At 35.3% G+C, this 18283-nt stretch overlaps 2 protein-coding genes across 6 annotated transcripts; one reads left to right on the forward strand and one right to left on the reverse strand.

The window, feature by feature from the left end:
* The first annotated feature begins 703 nt into the window (after positions 1–703).
* Positions 704–5722, forward strand: Scamp (secretory carrier membrane protein). Of its 4 annotated transcripts, none has more exons than XM_069124392.1 (9): positions 706–930; positions 1402–1671; positions 1755–1818; positions 1901–2029; positions 2104–2260; positions 2330–2431; positions 2509–2635; positions 3045–3244; positions 3557–5722. In XM_069124392.1, exons 1-8 carry the CDS (start codon positions 874–876, stop codon positions 3207–3209), a joined length of 1071 nt encoding a protein of 356 aa, XP_068980493.1. In that variant the 5' UTR covers positions 706–873; the 3' UTR covers positions 3210–3244; positions 3557–5722. The 4 variants fall into 4 exon arrangements, with proteins under 4 accessions (XP_068980495.1, XP_068980493.1, XP_068980492.1 ...); XM_069124391.1 differs by having other exon boundaries at positions 5359–5722; XM_069124393.1 differs by having other exon boundaries at positions 5590–5722.
* On the reverse strand, positions 4583–7575 carry LOC138185433 (DNA helicase MCM9). Of its 2 annotated transcripts, XM_069124390.1 has the most exons (13): positions 7307–7575; positions 7106–7247; positions 6865–7026; positions 6667–6792; positions 6487–6593; positions 6189–6402; positions 6013–6088; positions 5786–5943; positions 5494–5704; positions 5325–5409; positions 5045–5254; positions 4824–4978; positions 4583–4721 (listed from the first exon to the last, which is right to left on the reverse strand). In XM_069124390.1, the coding sequence occupies exons 1-13, from the start codon at positions 7399–7401 to the stop codon at positions 4669–4671; spliced, it is 1794 nt and encodes a 597-aa protein (XP_068980491.1). In that variant the 5' UTR covers positions 7402–7575; the 3' UTR covers positions 4583–4668. The 2 variants fall into 2 exon arrangements, with proteins under 2 accessions (XP_068980491.1, XP_068980490.1); XM_069124389.1 differs by having other exon boundaries at positions 5325–5704; positions 7307–7574.
* Between the last annotated feature and the right edge of the window lie 10708 nt (positions 7576–18283).

Consider the following 18283-nt stretch of genomic DNA (forward strand, 5'->3'; position numbering starts at 1 on the left):
TTTTGTAAAAGTTCTTTTAAATTTTTGTGTTTATGTAGATAGTTACCTTTTATATACTTACCTGTTGGCTTTGCAATGTTGTACAATTAATTAAAGTTCAAGAAATTTTTCGAAATCTATTGGTTTTGAGGATATAAATTGAAAAAATGTGCTGAAATAATCGGCTTATATAGTTGTTTGGTATAGTTGTTATTATATTGTTGCTATTATATGGTTGATATTACATAGTTCTTATATATAGTTGCTTGAATAATAATATCGATTATTGTACGTTTGCATGAATATAATACCTAGTTAAAACATTTTTTAGTTCATTTTTCTTAAGTGATTTAATGTTATTCAAATTAAATTAAATTTACATTAATTAATATATATGTATATATGTATTTCGATTTCGTTATGAATCATAATATATACTGCTAACACGGTTGTCCTCTCCAATGCCTAAGTTCCTCATATAGCACAGAACTGCTCATTCTGTTATGTTAATTTTTCGTTTTAAAGGATTAAAATAAATAACTAGAAATGTTATGCAAATTCAAAGACAAGATGCATATGTATTACACTGAAGAAATTATTCTAATTCTGTGATTATTATTGGTGTTAAATAATTATGTTACTAACGTCTTGGAAACTAGATATAATGTTTCGAAATGGCGTGTGAATCGTTCATAACATGTTTACGATAGACGTGGCAGGAGTTGCTTTATCTGTAGTATGCTACATGGCTAAAGTACCGGTGATACCATAGGTAACCGCAAAGCAATGGATCATCAAGTATAGACAAGTTTAGATAAGAATATTTTGAGTGTATTAAAGTCTTATTAATTTTTGACGGTGCATTGGAGTACGCTTCAGTGAGCAGTGGCTAAGATGTCCGGCTTTGACGAAAATCCTTTTGGGGAACCGAATATCAATGATCCATTTTCAGTGAGTATTTCATTAGCGGCTAGACCCGAGGCACGCACTATCTTGTTCAATATTGCCTGTAAAACTGTCAAATCGAAATAAACGTGTTTTATCGAATTATTATTATTTTTTGCCAAGACTGTAGGCGAAGACTTTTATTATGTCTTGATATTAGTATCTTAATTATTTGATATCTGTATGCCTTATTTTTTAGTCGTGTTTTATTATGTATGTTAAGTATGATACTAAGATTATTATATATATACTATTATTATTATTTTTTATTGTTTTGTAAATAAAAAATTACTGCTGCAAATTTATTGTGAAAGAGACATGTATTCCATAAAGGAAGTCTTTGAATTGCTGTTGACTCTATATATAGACATCCTCTATAAATACACATTCTTTAAGTGTTAGTATATTTAACTTTCTTTGTGAAGGTTGACTGCGATATAAAAGAAGCAGTTAACAATCAATTACTTTTTTAAATAGGATCCTGCGATAAGGAGGGCTGTATCTTCTACTCCAGCTAATAGGGGTTTAGAAGATTACAATCCTTTTGCGGAACAAGGTTCACAAGGAACTGCACAAGTCAGAGGTGCTTCAAATCCTCCCATCTATGGAGGTATTGGAGCTACACAGCAACCAGCTACACTTCAGCCTTCAAATCAGGAACCTCCTGCAACTAATTATGCCCGTACTCCACAGCAAACAGTGAATACATCACTTGGAAGCACATTATCCCCTACTTCAGATGTAAATGTACATGAAGTTTTGTTTTATAATATTTTGTAGTGAATTTTAATATCGTGTTAAGTTTGTCTTGAAAAATTATGAAATTTTAGCAAAGATCAGAGCCAGGATGGAAAGCAGGAACAGAAGAAGACATAAGGAATACACCATACTATCGTGAGTCCAAAATATAATGAGTCAATGTTTAATATATTTCCTTTATTATTGTTTAACAATTGAAAATACTTGGTTTTCAAAGCAAAAAGGAACAATTGGCCACCTTTACCTGACAAATGCTGCTGTCAACCTTGCTTCCACCAAGATATCGATGTGGAAATTCATACAGATTTTCAGAAGGTAGTCAGACAACTATACCGTTTATGGATGTGTAAGTTTAATGTATTGCATCTAATTGTAATGAATAAAATAGTATAGTAAATAACAAATAATTTTAAATTACAGTTCACGGCTGTATTTTAATTCTAAATGTTATTGGCGGATTTATTCTACTGTTATGTACCGGAGCATTTTCAACATTTGGTCTTGGGATATTGTATTTAATACTTTTTACTCCATTCTCGTTTTTATGCTGGTTCAGACCAGCATACAAGGCTTTCAAGTATGTAATCGATCATACATCAATGTCTCAGTATTAGCATTATTATTCAATATATTTTTCCTCTTTTAGAAACGATAGCTCTTTTAACTTCATGGTATTTTTCTTCGTCTTCTTCTTTCAATTAATCGTCACAGGGATTCAGGCCATAGGCATTCCTGGCTCAGGAACTTGGTAATATTTTAATTCCCAAAGATACAGACTTATTCTAGAGATAATATGTTAATGTTTCAATCATTTTATTACCACAGCGGTATTATACTTGCTATCACGATGTTCGACAACACAGCTACAGGAATATTCCTTGGCTTTTTACTGCTCCTTATTGCTCTTTGTTTCGTACTTGCTGCATGCGGAGATCTGCTATTATTAACTAAGGTACAGTGTCAAATTTCTTCAGCTTCGAAAAATAATTTTTGCGAATGGAGAACATAGAAGAAAAATATGATAAGTCCAGTTTTGTTGATTTCTTAATATTTATTTAATATAGTGATTAAACAGTATTTCAAAATATAATAGTTAGGAAAGGAATAAATCTACGATGTTATGATAAATGTACAAATAATATTAATTTAGTTGTTATGCTAGTTTAATTTCACTAATATTGATTTACATAACTGATGTTATAAATGTTTTTTAAATATTCAAGAGAGTACAAAATCAGACGCAAAGCCATTTTTGATATCAAATTGATAACATATCAAAAAAGAAAATCGTCTTCTGTCTTTATCATGTTTTTAACTTATGGTCTTAAAATAGTAAAATATCAAAAAAATATGATTTATAGATTCATCGCATATATCGCTCGTCGGATGCGAGCGTTTCGAAAGCACAACAAGAATTCGCCACAACTTTCTTGCGCAATGAACACGTGCAAAATGCGGCAAGTAACGTCGCCGCCACTGCTGTCCGCGCCCAAATGGCTAATGCTGCTAATCAACCACGCTATTAAAGCGATTTCACAACACTCCAGGATTTATTCTTCAGGTACTCTCTGACGTTTTACTACTCAGTAAAATCGTATGTGTAGATCATCTTAATAATGTGCATTACTCGGGACTCGAAATTATAATGTTCCATAGAAGATTCTATTCTTACATTGAAAACGAGAAAATTATACTACTCATTCATAAAATCATTTTTCTTTTTTTCTTGGTACGTTCGAAGTTTTATTCATGCACGTTTTCTCCGAAAAATGATTAATTCGTATCGTTTATCGAAAGATCTCAAATGAATAATCACAAATTTACTCCTGGCAAGTGTTTAACGATTTATGTATTTCTTTATTCCCCATAACAGTATTTTAAATCGGATTAACACAATTATTATGTGGGTATGTATGTATATTATTTAAAACATATATGATGTGTATATCCTTTTTGTTTGTATTGATTGAAAATGAGTCACAAAATAATTTATCATCTAGTAAAGAAACGAGCTAATAATAATCATATCACTAATTCTTATATTATTGCTTCTATATACATGAACATATTTACTAGCTTTTGTATTTTAGTGGCACTTTAATCATGACGTTGTAATCATGTGCGGCTTTATATAAATGAAAAGCGTTCGATTGTGTTGAAAATCAAAATAATTTAATTTAACATGAAAATATGTTGTATCCACGAATATAGAATTCAATTTCTTGTTTTACGGAACGTTAATTTAACTACCGATGGTAGGGGAATATAAGGTATCCATCCTTTTGTCCACCTTTAATAACGTCCTACACATTCCTTAAATCGTGTAATATACATTATATGGCCTTTCTTTAAATTAAGTACTTGTTACTTAGATCCTTAAAATATTCTATAACTTTGTAAAGTTTAAACTATATATACATATAAATATTATATATATAAATATATAGATAATGGATATTTTGAAAAGAAACTGAATATTACTTTTACATATTGTTTAATTATTTATTAATTATCGATAAATTATTTGTAGAGTATGAAAATTGGTTTATATCGCTGCTGTTACTTAATTGGGTGTAATCTAAATGTCTCAATGAACTGGAAAGTTTATGTCAAGTAAAAAATGTTCGAAAATGTAGGAAAAGAGTGGTTGAAGGATCTTTGTTATGTACTGAGACTAATCAAACAGAGATATTGTGCTCTTTAAATATATTTTTACATATATAACGCTGTTTAAATTGATTGCAATAATTATTACATACCTTCATTGTATAGCAATGAACAATAAAATACTTCGTTTTGTATAAAAAAAGAAAAATAAGAAAGAAATGTTATTTAAATTTTATAAATACACGCTGGTACATTTACTTATGTAAGAAGCAAAGAAAAGAAAAGCGATAAATAAAAATTTAGTTTGCTCATAAAAAAGGAGATCTCTTTTACACCAATGATTAGCACAAAAATTTGTCCATTTAATATAATAAATATTTATAATAAATTTTCCAGATTCTGTAAACCAATAGTCCTCAACAATATTTTACCTAAAATTCCGGAATTATAAATCATCGATTTTGATCCATGATTAGATAAACTTATCTTTCAATTCGACAAACAAAGTTTACATTATAAAAATACAAACGCACCTTCAGATCGATACGTTGCAATTGGATCTATTGGAAATGAATAACTAAGATTGATCTCGTCCGTAGATCCCGTTCCGATTAATTTCGCTACGAATATAGCATCCATAAGTTCTATATCCGATCTGTACATTAATCTAGCGTGTCCTTCGGCTAGTCTGAAGAAAATTGTTACGCTGAATGTTTAAAACAAAAAATGCTTTAAATGTCTTGTCTCTTGTTACCTAATAAGACTGTCCAAAAGTCGAACTGTTGTTCTTTCTTCCCTCCTATCTGGATGAGATCTGTGATAAAGATAAGTCGCTCGAAGTACCATTTCCGCTTCTTTTGTTAGTTTCGGTTGTAAAGAATGCACGTAGGCCAAGTATTCTCGCAATGTATCCTCTTTCCATAAGTCTTCGGTATTTAAAAGTTCTATGTGATTTTTCGAGTCTCTGTGAAACATTCACTCGAATTAATGATTTAGTATATAACAAAAGAATCGACTGCATAAATTTTTATTACGTTTGAATAGTGTTCTCTTTCTTTTCGTAAGCAGCCTTCAGAATATGGTCGGACGTCAACCGGTCCCATCCTGCATTCCTATTGTCTTTCAAAAGCAAGATTAAATCGAAACGAGATAAAAGAGGATCGCCTAAATTCGTTTCCCATTCTTCATCATCGGTAAACTGACCTCCAACTGGATTAATGGCTGCGATCACTGAACATCTTGAGTTTAACGTGCTAACTAACCCAGCTTTGGCGATTGATATCGTTTGCTGTTCCATAGCCTCGTGAACGGATGTCCTATCTTCTGAACTCATGGTTGTGAACTCATCTACACAACAGACTCCTCCATCGGCTAACACTAGGGCTCCAGCTTCTAGATGCCAACCCTCTGAATCCTGTAACATGTACGCGTGTACGAAGAAAATGATATGGATATTAATTGTTAAAAATAGAAGATATAGTGTATATTAACTAACTCTGACAGCAGTTGCTGTGAGACCAGCTGCAGTCGATCCAACACCGGTCGTAAGAACCGATCTTATAGCCAAACGAGATGCTGCACGAAGCAACTGGGATTTGCCAGTTCCAGGATCACCGACCAAAAGAAGATGAGCTTCTCCTCGTACACGTGTTCCTTGTTTCGTTTAATGTGATTGTATTTTATGTTAAGAAGATAATAAAAACAAAAGTGATGCATAATTACCGCTTTCGTTACACTTTGGCACGCCACCAGCTAAAACTACAGCTAGCGCCAATTTTGCAGTATACATGCCATAGAGCTTGAAATAATTTTTGTATAAATGGTGCCATATATATCTATTTTCTATTCTATTATTCTTTTTTTTTTTTTGTTCATTTACATTGTAAATAAATCGATACCTGTGGACAAATAGATGTGATAATATTGTCTCTACCAAGCAAAGGATTATCGCTATACTTTTCCCAATAACGCTTAAAAACGTCTCTCATCTCTTGCGAAGAAGAGGTCTCGGATATCTTGCGTCGTACCACAATGCTATTCGCTAGCATCATAGTTGTTGCTTCTAAACGTTCACCGACCTCTAAGGGACCCCATATTCTTATCACAACACCACTAGGGAAGAAGTGTATGACATATTATAATTAAAAGAAGTAGTCTTTATTTGTAACATATATAAATGGTAACCAATTTATTCACCTAATTTCAACATGATCTCCTGGCCTACATCTATCAACTAAATCATCCAGCAAGATAATTCTCAGTTCCTCCGTCAAAGATTTATTCGTGTCTATTTTACCCTTTTCCTAATCAAGAGAATTGAAAGTTAATGATATTAACATGGCAAGAGATAACTATAAAATTAAAGTGATAATATACTTGAACTCCTATTTCCTGGTAATCTGAGGAATCCTCTAGCTCAAAACCAGGCAGAGCTGTGAGCTTTGGCGCATGACATGCTTCACATTCTGTAATATCTTCAAAAGCCTGTCTCTCCCATTCATACTAGAAGTAAATAGCATTTATGTTACCAGCTAACAAAAATGTTACAAAATGTATATAGTACATTCAACTTACTTTAATAAAAGTAACATGTTTGCATTTTTTGCAATTCATTCTTTGAACAGATTTTAATATTGTTGGTTGGGAGATCCTAACAATGATGCCACTTGTTGAAACTAATTGGCCAATTTGTCCTTGGTCCAGTGTGACTGGCACAGCAGTGACTCTAATACGAACCTATTTTCAAATATATTCTTAAAATAATAGATTAAAAATACTAAAATTTTAATAAAACTAATATAGTGGTCAATATTACCTTTTTTTTAATAATTTGTTCTGGTTTTGCTATTTCTTCTTGTACTGTCACTGCCGATTCGTCACAGAATGGTAAGTAATATCTAGGATATCGTAAAATTTTCTGTGCTACATCCGCATTATCCTCGAATAGCGATACGAAGCTGTAAGGAAAGTATCCTTCGTATCATACGAAGAGTAAATGCAATTGTAAAATACCTACTTTATGTAGATAGAGTAGTAGCAGCTAGGATCTGCGTTATCTAAAATCTCTTCGAGTTCCACTAGGTGATGTTTTAATAAATACTCTTCTAACATTTTAAACTTTTATTTGTGGAATATAGAAGTTGAGGTTAGAAATATCATGTTTTGTTCACGCTACACACGTGCTATTACTGCGCTGCTGACTTCCCGCCGAAACTGTTAGTCACGTGTTCTCCACTCAACATGTGCTTTTATTCTGTTTTTAATGTATATTGTCTCCATACTACTATAGCATAGTAAATACTAATATAATCAGTTAGTGTTTCTCTTAATAATACTATTCATTTAATTAAATAAAGTAGAACCTTCAGTGAAAAGATGTTACAAGTATATTCCTTTTTAAATATCTAGCGGCACATGAGCTAGAGGACTATTCGAGCCACGCTGTTGTTTTGCCTACGAGTACCAATATCGTTAGGATATACATAATGTAATAATAAACCAACTCCAGGTAAAACGATATCGCCGCTACGTGTAATCGTCTAACAAAGGCGAATGGAAATTTACCGGTACCCCCGCGACCAGTATAAATAAAGGAACACGATCGTAAAGTGACCAGTTTTTTCAATCTCAGTCTCGAGCGATTTTATTAGCGATCAACACATACAACACAGTTAGTACCAAGCGTCTTAGCGAACATTTTTTTAACGACCAATATCGAGTAATCTACGGTCGTCTCTGTATTTATAATTATCTTAAAATATATTTGACGGTTTCAATATGGAGTAATCTCGTCATTAAGTTACCACACGACCAACCATCCTTTACAAATACAAGATTTTGTTATGAATTTTTAATTCCTAACAAGTATAGGAATTTGTCTTAACGTTTCGAAGCAAACAAAATTTTTTATTAAGCTTCAATTTTATCTACAATTCCTTTAAATCAAAGGTTTTGTTATTCGTAGCACTTTCGTAGATTATATTTTTTCTAATATAGTATAAGAAATTTAATGTTTAGAAGTGTATAGAATTTTCTATTAGAGTTTAACTTTATCCAAAATTTTCTCAAATTAAAGATTTTGTCCCTTGTGTCATTTTTTCTGATCATTTAAGTGTAAAATAGTACTAACAATAATTTATATTTTTGATGGAGATTAAATAAGAACGATATCAATCCTGTTCTGTGAGATACAGTATACGAAGCTTGAATTGTTTTGAAAATTACGAAAATTACGAAAGCCGTGATTCTAACGTCTAAAATTTTATGTTCATTGAATTCCTTCATCCTTTGCGCCAATTTAATAAAGGAGCCATATCGATTTCTTGTCGTAAAACCGCAATGGCAGTTCAACCATTAATCGATTTTCGCGTCTTCCTACCCATCTCGTAATTCTGTTCCTGTGGTTTCGCGCGGAACCCTGCGGTAAAACTTGTCCCGCAACAGTGAAAACCTTTTCGGTGTCTACCTTTCATCGGGAAACCCTCGACGTTCCATTAATCGCGCGTTTAAAACAGAGGTATAATCTTGTAAATAAAATACGTTCCTATGGAAGTAAAAAGTGTCCTTTCTTTTTTATCGTATCGAGAAGGAACGTACACAATTTTCATTTCCTTTTTAAAACAACTTTGAACCATTCTTTATTCCTTGTTGAAATGTACGAATCATATTTTCTAGAGATTTTATTTAACTTTGAAGAGAATTGTGAGTAACTTTAATCATGGAAGTTCCGTCCTCTAAACACGAGCTGTTTTATCTGAAACGGAGGTCGCTCGTCCATATTTCAAATAGTAGAGCACATAACGTCTGATATCGACATCATTAGTAACTACTCTCTTTACGACCTCTTTTCTAAGTTATAAATTACTCGTTGAATTCAGTCGCCGAGGATAGTAATCAATGCAATTAGAGTAGCCGTATGCGTGTAACAAATATACGTTTGTACCCGTTCCTGCGTATAATTAACCAGTGCACGATCAAAATTTGCCTCGTCTGGAAATAGAATAACTCTCCGCGAATCTTCGAATTATCCCTTGCTATAGTTGAATATTCGCCTATACTCACACGTTTCAAACTCACTGTTTGTTGAATAATTGGTACTATTTAAAAAATATATCTCGGAATTTTTATTATACCGCGTTTTGAAGATTGAAGAGATGGGGTTACAAAAATATTTCGACATCAAAATTAAAATAAATGAGATGCGTTGAAAATAATTTGAATCTAGTGGTTGTTTTAAGGAAACGAGATACGCTATGCTCGTCTTTTGAAGGATTTCGCGCAGATTGTAATTCCTAATGTCATTTGATTAAAGGGTTGTCATTCCGTTTGAACGTGTTGCGTGTCAGTTTTCTTATGTATGTGTGGATGTCAGAGGTGTCAAGTTCTAGGCGGAGTTTCAAGATAGGGTATCCTCTGGGAACGTTGAGGATTATTCTCAAGTAGCGGTCTTGCACTGTTTGAATTTTGATCAAACGGGATTTGGTTTTTGGTTTGCATGAAAAATTGATTGAGTTGCGATCTACGCAATATATCCCAGCATTAAAGACCTATATTGGCCATGCATTTCTCTTTCGTACATTCTAATTTCTAAAATTCGAAACTCAATTCTTCGCTATAAACTACGTCATCAAATTCCAATTTTCAGTAAACTAAGTTTAAGTTTCTTAGTAAACTAGAATTAATATTTCTTCTTAGATGCGTACGGTCTGGTTAGAGTTGCGAATTTTTCCGGTGAAAATATTACGAAACGTAAAATTTCCCTTGTCAATATTTCGGACAAGTGTAAATTGTGGACGACAGGATCGTGTGTGTACACCGCATTTCCTGCGGGTGCGATTCTATGTAAGTTGTCACCGGCAGGCAACCGTGGAAGGTTTCCAGGTGAAATTACTGCAAGTTGTGTGTTTGGTAGTGGCGACAGCAACATGCTACTGAAACTCGTCATATCGGTGTACTTTTATTTTTCCATAAGTAACAATCACGATATGCACGTACATTCCGATTTATAAATGTTAGGATATTTACTGGTCTATAAAATGCTATAATTAATGGAAACTACCACTAAAATGATTAGTCGTTCAGAGTTTTGTATTCATGCAAAAGAAAAGCCTCGAATATAAGCATTAAATTATATTATATTAAATTAAATTAATTTTGATTGAATTAAAATTTTAATAATGCGAATGATAAAACTGATCAAAATACTGCATATATTAAATAGAGGCATTATATTTTATTCTATACATAATTGATAACGCTTTTATTAGGTATTGCATTGAATCTATATGAGTTTCTTTAAAGTTTCGAACGAGATAATAACTTCTAAAGATTTTTAATAGTTTTCTAATAATTTTTCAGGTTTATTTCATATCCAGCAAGTGTCTTAATACTTGTGAATGGGACACGTATATCGTGATAAAATGTGAATTGCGATCGAGGTACTTAAAAAAAAAGAAATACGTTTCAACGAGTAAAGTGGAGAACGGTTTTATACATTGACACGCAATGTTTATGATTTTATAGGATGCAGTAGTTAGAGTGAAGCTACGAGCATCGTGCGCTTTATGGAATTTCTGTCGCCCCTTTAACAAGTACGTTTTACTATTTAAACGCAATGAACGTACGCCGAATGAGCTGCTAATTATTCAAAAACCTCTGAAATTCGAACCAGACGGGACATGTGAATTCATAATTGTGTGCATAACTTCAGAAATAAACGGTACAGCACGTTTTGCGTCGCGAGGAATGATTTAAAGAGGAAGCACGTTCCTCGTCGAGCCTGATCTTTAATCAGTAAAATTTCATTTAATTTATTCAAGAGTCACCGTTTCATTCGCGACAGGCCTTCCGTTAAATCGGTAAAGGACGCATAACGTAGATGAAGAATCATTTTCAAAGGTGTTTGAGCAGCAACGGCTAATGTCCGAGTGCAATATAATTATATTTCTCTAGCGAGAAAAGGACAAATCAAATATTCCAAATCGTTTATAAACATCATATACGTTTAATCGCAATTTTTTCTTGATTATCTATCTAATCCGCTGGTTCATCAAGCTTTTTTTTAGTAATTTTGTGAGCACACTATCGAAGGGTAAAAAGCATTTTCTGAGAAGAGCGTAAGAGGAGGCAAGAAAGGGGATCGTCTAAGAGACAACATCCGAGAAAAAGAGAACGTCGAAGAGAAGCTGTGAGGGGTTGGTGCCATCTTGTCCAGCAAGAATTCCACGTCGTATGAGGTCCTACGGTTTAATAATACATCCCAGGACCGTTAATCACCCTCGTGAAATATAATTTAATACCTGAGCGAACGAGTGCCGACCACTAAAAATGACGAACGGCCAGGAAACACGCGGCTAACTCACCAGCCAGCCCCTTCAGCGCTCTGCTATAATCACCCCTTGCTGGTGGACGTGCAATAACGATAAAGGGTTGGGTAGTCCTGAACGAGTCTTTTGGTGTGACCGCTCGTGAAAGGCATATACTAGTTGGCTGTGCATTACGTTCGTCCAATGCCACCGTACTCAATAGCTCCAATTCGCAGGATTCCTTCACATTGGTATAAAGGCCCTCCCACACCACTTTTGACTTTTCAACCTCCTCTTTTTTATCCTCTTCTTCCTTCTCTCTCTCTGCCTTCGTTCGTTTTTCACTATTAACGCCTTTTGCCCTAGGTAATACACGAGCTTCATACATCGTATCGATAGCGTTGATCTAGCTAGTTGGATCGTCGAAGTCACTCGGTGGAAAGATCGTTCTCTCTTCCTTTTCTTTTTATTAGTCAGAGATCGTATTGACGGTCCTGGTCGTTCCTTCTGGTTCCTCTTTCTTTCTCTTTCGAACCACCCTTGTCTAGCCGAGTGACGGCCAACGAAATCGGGTTAATGTTCACGACAATGACCACGATTTCGTCCAATGAAAGCGTTCACGGGCGATCTTCCTTCCGGAGCGGAGGCGCGCTTTTTATCGGCACCGACTGGCCGAACTGGCGAACTAGCAATTGCGGAGGGGTGGTTTCCAGGCTGTAATGGACTTCCATGTACAAGGTGTTCACCACCGTTCCGGAACTCTCGTTACAATCCTTTTAACGAGATCTTTTTACCGGCTCGACCGAGTCGTTTGTTATAGTACATACACTGGAGAGGGTCATCGTGTCATTTCATGTTGCTTTTTTTAGTTTTATGTAGCTACTCGGGAATCTAGTCCTCCATGAGCATTTAACTTTTATACTATTGTACTGTAGATACATGGAAATGAAAATAAAGAAACTAAGAATATGAGCAAACAAACTGAAGTTGCAAGGGTACAAATATTTTTAAAATGTTGTTGTTGTTTAATTGCCTGACTAATTCATTACTAGTGTTAATTTTAAATAAGAAAGTTTCTATCCTTGTTTTTACCAGTTTTTCTTACGCGGGTTCATCCTCGAATTGTTCATTAACTGATTTTTCAAAAATAGATCGTTTCGTTAATTGATATTATGACAATCGAGATTATACGATGTTTAATCATGTTTCTATCTGAATGAATGTCAATAATAATTTTGTCAAATTTTTATGCATGGTTTTAATAATTGAAAAAGCAAAGAATCTTCGTAACTCGTAGTGTCTATTCATTTATCATCGACGATGTATAGCGTTTGCGAAAAATTATGTCATTTTTTGTAGCATTTCAAGTATCATTACCTAATTCTTTTACGTCTGACATAATGAACCGTTCGCAAAGAGGGTGGTAAGCTACATGAGTCGTTCTAGTTTATCATAATGGCTATAAATAAAGGCATTAAGTATGGCCATGAACGAACTACTCGATCGTGTAGACTTCCCTTCTTCCAGACCTCCCCAGTTTCTACATAAATTGCCGAAATATCTACACGAGCTGTCGAACGTGAGCCACAGCATAGCAGGGGTTCTTTAGACGGGGTAATAAAGATATAAGACAGCGTTTTATAGGCTGACGTCGTAGTTGGGTTCGAAAGCGCTTGGCAGATGCCATTATCGATGGTTACGAATAATGCTTGAACAAATACAACATCATATCCAATACATTGTTTCTCTCATTTTCTCGAATAAATCTTAATTTTGAACTATTTATTTCCAGCCTCTTTTCTCCTAATAACATCTAATATCGAATATCGAAATCATTAAGCGTACGATAGAAAATTCCTCATGATAGAAAGTTCTAGAAGTTGTTCTCTACGCTCGACTTCCGTTTAGAATTTAGGACAACTCCCCAGAAACCATAGGCTGGTGTTTTCGAAGAAAGATACCCGGGTCGGTTCATAAATCATTATTTGATTTCGTAACAATGACATTATCCCGGTTGATTTTGCTCCACGCGAGGAATGCTCGTTTTTTTCCCCTCTTAACCATTTCTCAATTTACGAGAGCAAACCGTTGTTAGCGCAACATTCATCCAGGAGAGGAGAGGTTGATTTATGCGTGGTTCAAACAAGCCACTAACCTTCGTATGTTCGCGGTCAAAGCGACTTAATACGAGTCGATGAAATATTTATACGCGGGGGCATCCTTATTTGGTTTTTCCTCCAGCGAAGAACCATGCCTCTCGCAATCAAATTTTGATGAGCTATTAACAGGAGAGATTCATAGAGGAGACTATATACATCGAAGACAATCATGGTAGAGAGACTTGTAACGAAGGTTTATGAAAAAGGTATGCTAAACGCGATCGTATCTTCGTTATGGGAAAGAAGGACACGCGATGACCACGTAACGTATGTATATCGTTATCCATGGAAGATGTAAATTCAGTAGGAGAACTTCATTTTCATCCATCTTGCTTTGTCCCTGTCACGCTGAACGTAGATTCTAGCCGCTGGTATGAAAAATAGACGTTCACCTTTAACGGTACATAATGCTTCGAAACGATGAACAATATTTCCTGCTACGCGGCATCGTTAGAATGAGAATAAATTTCCATTTTGAGCACGCAGACGACACAGTATATTAAACTGCTCCCTTCTAAATTTCCCGCCCAAGACTCGGCGCGATATATTTCAGACTGAAACCCTCTTAAAGAGATCCCTCTGAACTCCCTGTTGTACATTTGTCGCCTGGTATAATAATTCAATTGGCTGTCTTTCGTTATTAATGCATCTATCGATTCTCTTTCCTTTCTTCAGAATTTTTACGACAGTCGTCTGTCAATTAGCCTGTCAATTTTCGAACACTTTTCAAATGGACCGGGATATTACTCTGGTGAAAGATAGTAAGTGGAGATGGCTGTTGAGCAATCAATTTGTGGCAATCAATTTGTAGAAAATTGCTTTTATTGCTCACTATGTTCTCTATGTTTTATTTAAAGACAGGAAAATGTTATTCACTTTTTTCAGCAGATATATACATGGTGGTTGGTAACTGGTGGTACAAGCGGAAACGGGGTGATTCTACGCGAAAAAAGAAGTCGAAAATATAGAATAACAATTTTTTTAAATTTTTTTTTTTTTTTTAATTTTTCCATCGAGACAACGATCTACAGTGAGATCCGTTATAACGTACCGCACGTGCACCGAGCGAAAATTCAAAGTCGATTTTCTCGAAAACAAAGCCTCAAACGAAAAATTTTTATTCTATATTTTCGACTTCTTTTTTCGCTTAGAATCACCCCCTTTCCGCTTGCACCACCAGTTACCAACCACCCTGTACATTTCTCTGTTGAATTAGAATGAGAAATTGTTACAACTGGTAATATATTGCACGCGTCATATGATTCGGCCCGATCTACTCCACTATTTTTGTATATTTCTTAATTTCATTGCATAGGTATACAATAACTTCCATGAGTTCGTTCACCGCAAGAAGATAAGCATAAATACAATAGATTTTAAGGTAAATTTAAGATATAGTCTCTATCAAAATCAATTTCCAATCGGTTGGAAATAAAATCGTGCAGAATAAATGTTACAGAGAAATTCAAATGCAATATTATTTTTCAGATAAAAAGAAAAAAGAGTGATTTACCAGTTTTATACTATTTTACGGTTATTGCCTTTTTCCAGAATTTAACATCGTGCTCTTTTTACAATCTCGAATAAACTATCGCTATAACTTCCATAATAGATCTAATTACGAAATTCTGTCCCCGCTCATATATCTTGCCCCTGTCTAAGTGAAACGATCGTAAAAAAATGATGTCCACAATTCATGGCCGTAAGACAGATCTCTTATCTCTTTCGCCCTCCAACGAATCCTCTATTCACGATGTTTCGCGTCAGCTGAAAAATCTAGGCCGATTGGTGCTCGCTGAAACCGTATATAATGTCAGGTTGGCGGTCGTTTAAAAATTGAACAAGCCAGCTATCGAAGCAGGGTTGCACCCCATAAATTATCCGCAGGGGGTCGAGCGATTCTTCTCGCGAGGCCGATGACTCCGGGCAACCAAAGTCGCCTGGGATCATGAGTTATGGCTGTACAGTGACTCTGCAACACGTTGTTGATCGGCGTTCGCTTTGTCACATCGCTTTTAAGCCGACCGGCCTTCTATCTCGCGGCGTTTCCTTGACATTTATATTTCTGACATCGCGGTACAGATATATAACCACGAGCCGAGATTTCAAACTGAACATCCTAACAGAGGAGGGTGATCGTTAAACGAATCGATACCTCGTTACGTAATGAGCAATTCTTTGTTCGTCCTCGACGACGCAATTGAAAACGGTGTTTCATTGTTAAGGAGACAAGAGAAAGGGAGAGTTTCAACGTTCGATCCTTTTCTCTCGAGATCTCATCTTTCCTTCTTCTCTTATAGTTTCTTTCTCCCTTCCGGACGTATACGTCGAGAGGATCCCGTGTTTGAATGTAACCTCCGAGTGGGAGGATCGTTATGTTCTTATCCGGTGATTCGGTGAACAAGAGAGGGGAGAGAAGGGAATAATAGCGATTGGGAGGCGGCTTTTTCCAATCGAACGATCCTCGCGAGATTAACGCCGGCCGTAAATGCGGTATTACGCTTAAAACGACGCAACGATCATCGTGATGAAGTTTGTCGATGCTCGATAACAATCCAATCTATGTAATTTGCCGATTCGCGCGACAAAGAGCATCCGCGATTGCGGCGTCGAAATTTGTATGGATGTCCAACGAGGCAACGAAATACGGCGTAATAATTTATTATATTTCGTACGTATTGATAATATTTTGTTTCCGGCGGAAACGCGGATAAATAACAATGCGGAAACTTTACTTCCGTTGTGAAAATTTCCATATTTCGTAAATACGGCTGTTTAATTTCTCATTTCCTCTTTATTAGTTAGGGTGAATTTATATTAAACAACTTTTACAAGCCGATCTTTTTTATTTAATAATTTATCTACTAATAATGTTAATAAAGCGACAAGTCATGAATTACAAGTAACACACGTCGATTTCATAGTTCCAACATTTTTTTGTCGAATAAGATAAATCGATGGTTCCAGCGTTAACGTCTACAATCTCGACGAACATTAGCTATACTAACTGCGAAGCCCAAAATATAATTTCTAATTTATTCCAAACAATTTCCACATGATTTATCTCTCCCTAATCACATACCTAAGCCGTCCAATCATCGTGCCGATGCTAATTGTTTCTTTCGTAGAATGCAGGCGTGTAAGGGTCATTCGATCACGCACTTGATGATCTATAACGGTGTAAATCCCGTTTAGCGAGATACAGGTGGCTATCCTATACACCGGATATAGAGCCTGATGAATAGCCAAGCACAATCTTGCGGTGTACAGTGGCTTAGACGGCAAACATACTGATACGGCATTGGAACCGCTTGGGAAAGCGAGCTTCCAGTTTGCATTCGTCTTTGGATCGTTATATTCAAGAAACATGAAATTCCTTTGAGACAAATGGCGGACGATAACGTAAAACCGTGTGATGAAATGCGAAAGGTGGATATTGGATATTACGGTTAAATTATAACTGCATTCTCAAACAGTTTTCTTATGGCGAGGGAAAAAATATACCATACGCGATATTGTCCATGTTGTACACATTGCACATTGGAAAAATCGATGAGCTGATCGGGGTTTTGCTGTGGAAAAATATATTTCGAAACAAGATTAGCAAACTTGGATTCGTTTCATCGTAGTCGGTCGATCGGGGAGAAATCGTATAGTTTCTGACAGCTACATGCAAAGAGGTGTGGCATGCATGTCTCTAAAGAGACGTAGATCATTGGATAATGATGGGATGTTCCATCTCGTTCCATTCTATTCGGTTGTAATCCCATCCTCCCTAACACAACAGTCATCATGTCGTCGTGGTACGGATCACTTAGGGATCATTAGCTTTATGGCGCTTCCGTATGGCCCGCCGCTTGCGTGCAAGTGGATATTGTTCGAAAGTTGTACCACGATGCATTCGGCTAAACCTATTCATTCTTTTTCTCTTGTATCTATCGAATAAAGAAAAGGAAGGAAAATGTAATGGACGTCATAAAAGTTCCTTCAATATAACGCTGCTACGCAATTACGAAACGGAGATTTCACGAAGAAATTCTAACGACTACTACCTGTAACGATACCTCATCCTAGTTACGTCCGGACCACCTATCACGAAATTTCAGAATACGATCTACCTTTCGAGTCCCTAGAGGAAACTCATATATTCGACTTAAACGTGAAACATCAATTACAATAGTGACATGTTGACTATCGGTTCTTGGAATTACTTTCGTGGAATGAATCTCCGCTCCCTCTTGTATAACACAATACCATAATTTACAGGAATTGATAAATTACAAGTTATAGGTTTCACAGACGATATGATTATACAGACAATATAGATTTTACAATTTTATGTTAATTCTCCAGCATTCTTTGGATCATTATAGAATCAATTATGGTTTTTTATCATTGAGCAATTATTTACGTTCGAGGAAAAGTTACCCCTGAAACGTTAAATGTCTCTTTGCTTGATGAAACAACAGTAAGATTGAAACATACAAATTCGAGGATTGTAGATAACAACAAATAATCAGATGATTTATA

The sequence above is a fragment of the Bombus flavifrons genome, chromosome 12 (assembly GCF_040668555.2).
Source record: "Bombus flavifrons isolate JBK064 chromosome 12, iyBomFlav1_principal, whole genome shotgun sequence".
Lineage (NCBI taxonomy): Eukaryota > Metazoa > Arthropoda > Insecta > Hymenoptera > Apidae > Bombus > Bombus flavifrons.

Coding starts and splice junctions, on each gene's coding strand:
- Scamp (XM_069124392.1), top strand. CDS start 874: ATGTCCGGCTTTGACGAAAATCCTTTTGGGGAACCGAATATCAATGAT. Junction 1,819..1,900: donor AAGGAATACACCATACTATC/GTGAGTCCAAAA, acceptor TGGTTTTCAAAG/CAAAAAGGAACAATTGGCCA. Junction 2,030..2,103: donor ACTATACCGTTTATGGATGT/GTAAGTTTAATG, acceptor TTTAAATTACAG/TTCACGGCTGTATTTTAATT.
- LOC138185433 (XM_069124389.1), bottom strand. CDS start 7,401: ATGTTAGAAGAGTATTTATTAAAACATCACCTAGTGGAACTCGAAGAG. Junction 5,255..5,324: donor AAAGAGAACACTATTCAAAC/GTAATAAAAATT, acceptor AATGTTTCACAG/AGACTCGAAAAATCACATAG. Junction 4,722..4,823: donor TGCAACGTATCGATCTGAAG/GTGCGTTTGTAT, acceptor CCGGAATTTTAG/GTAAAATATTGTTGAGGACT.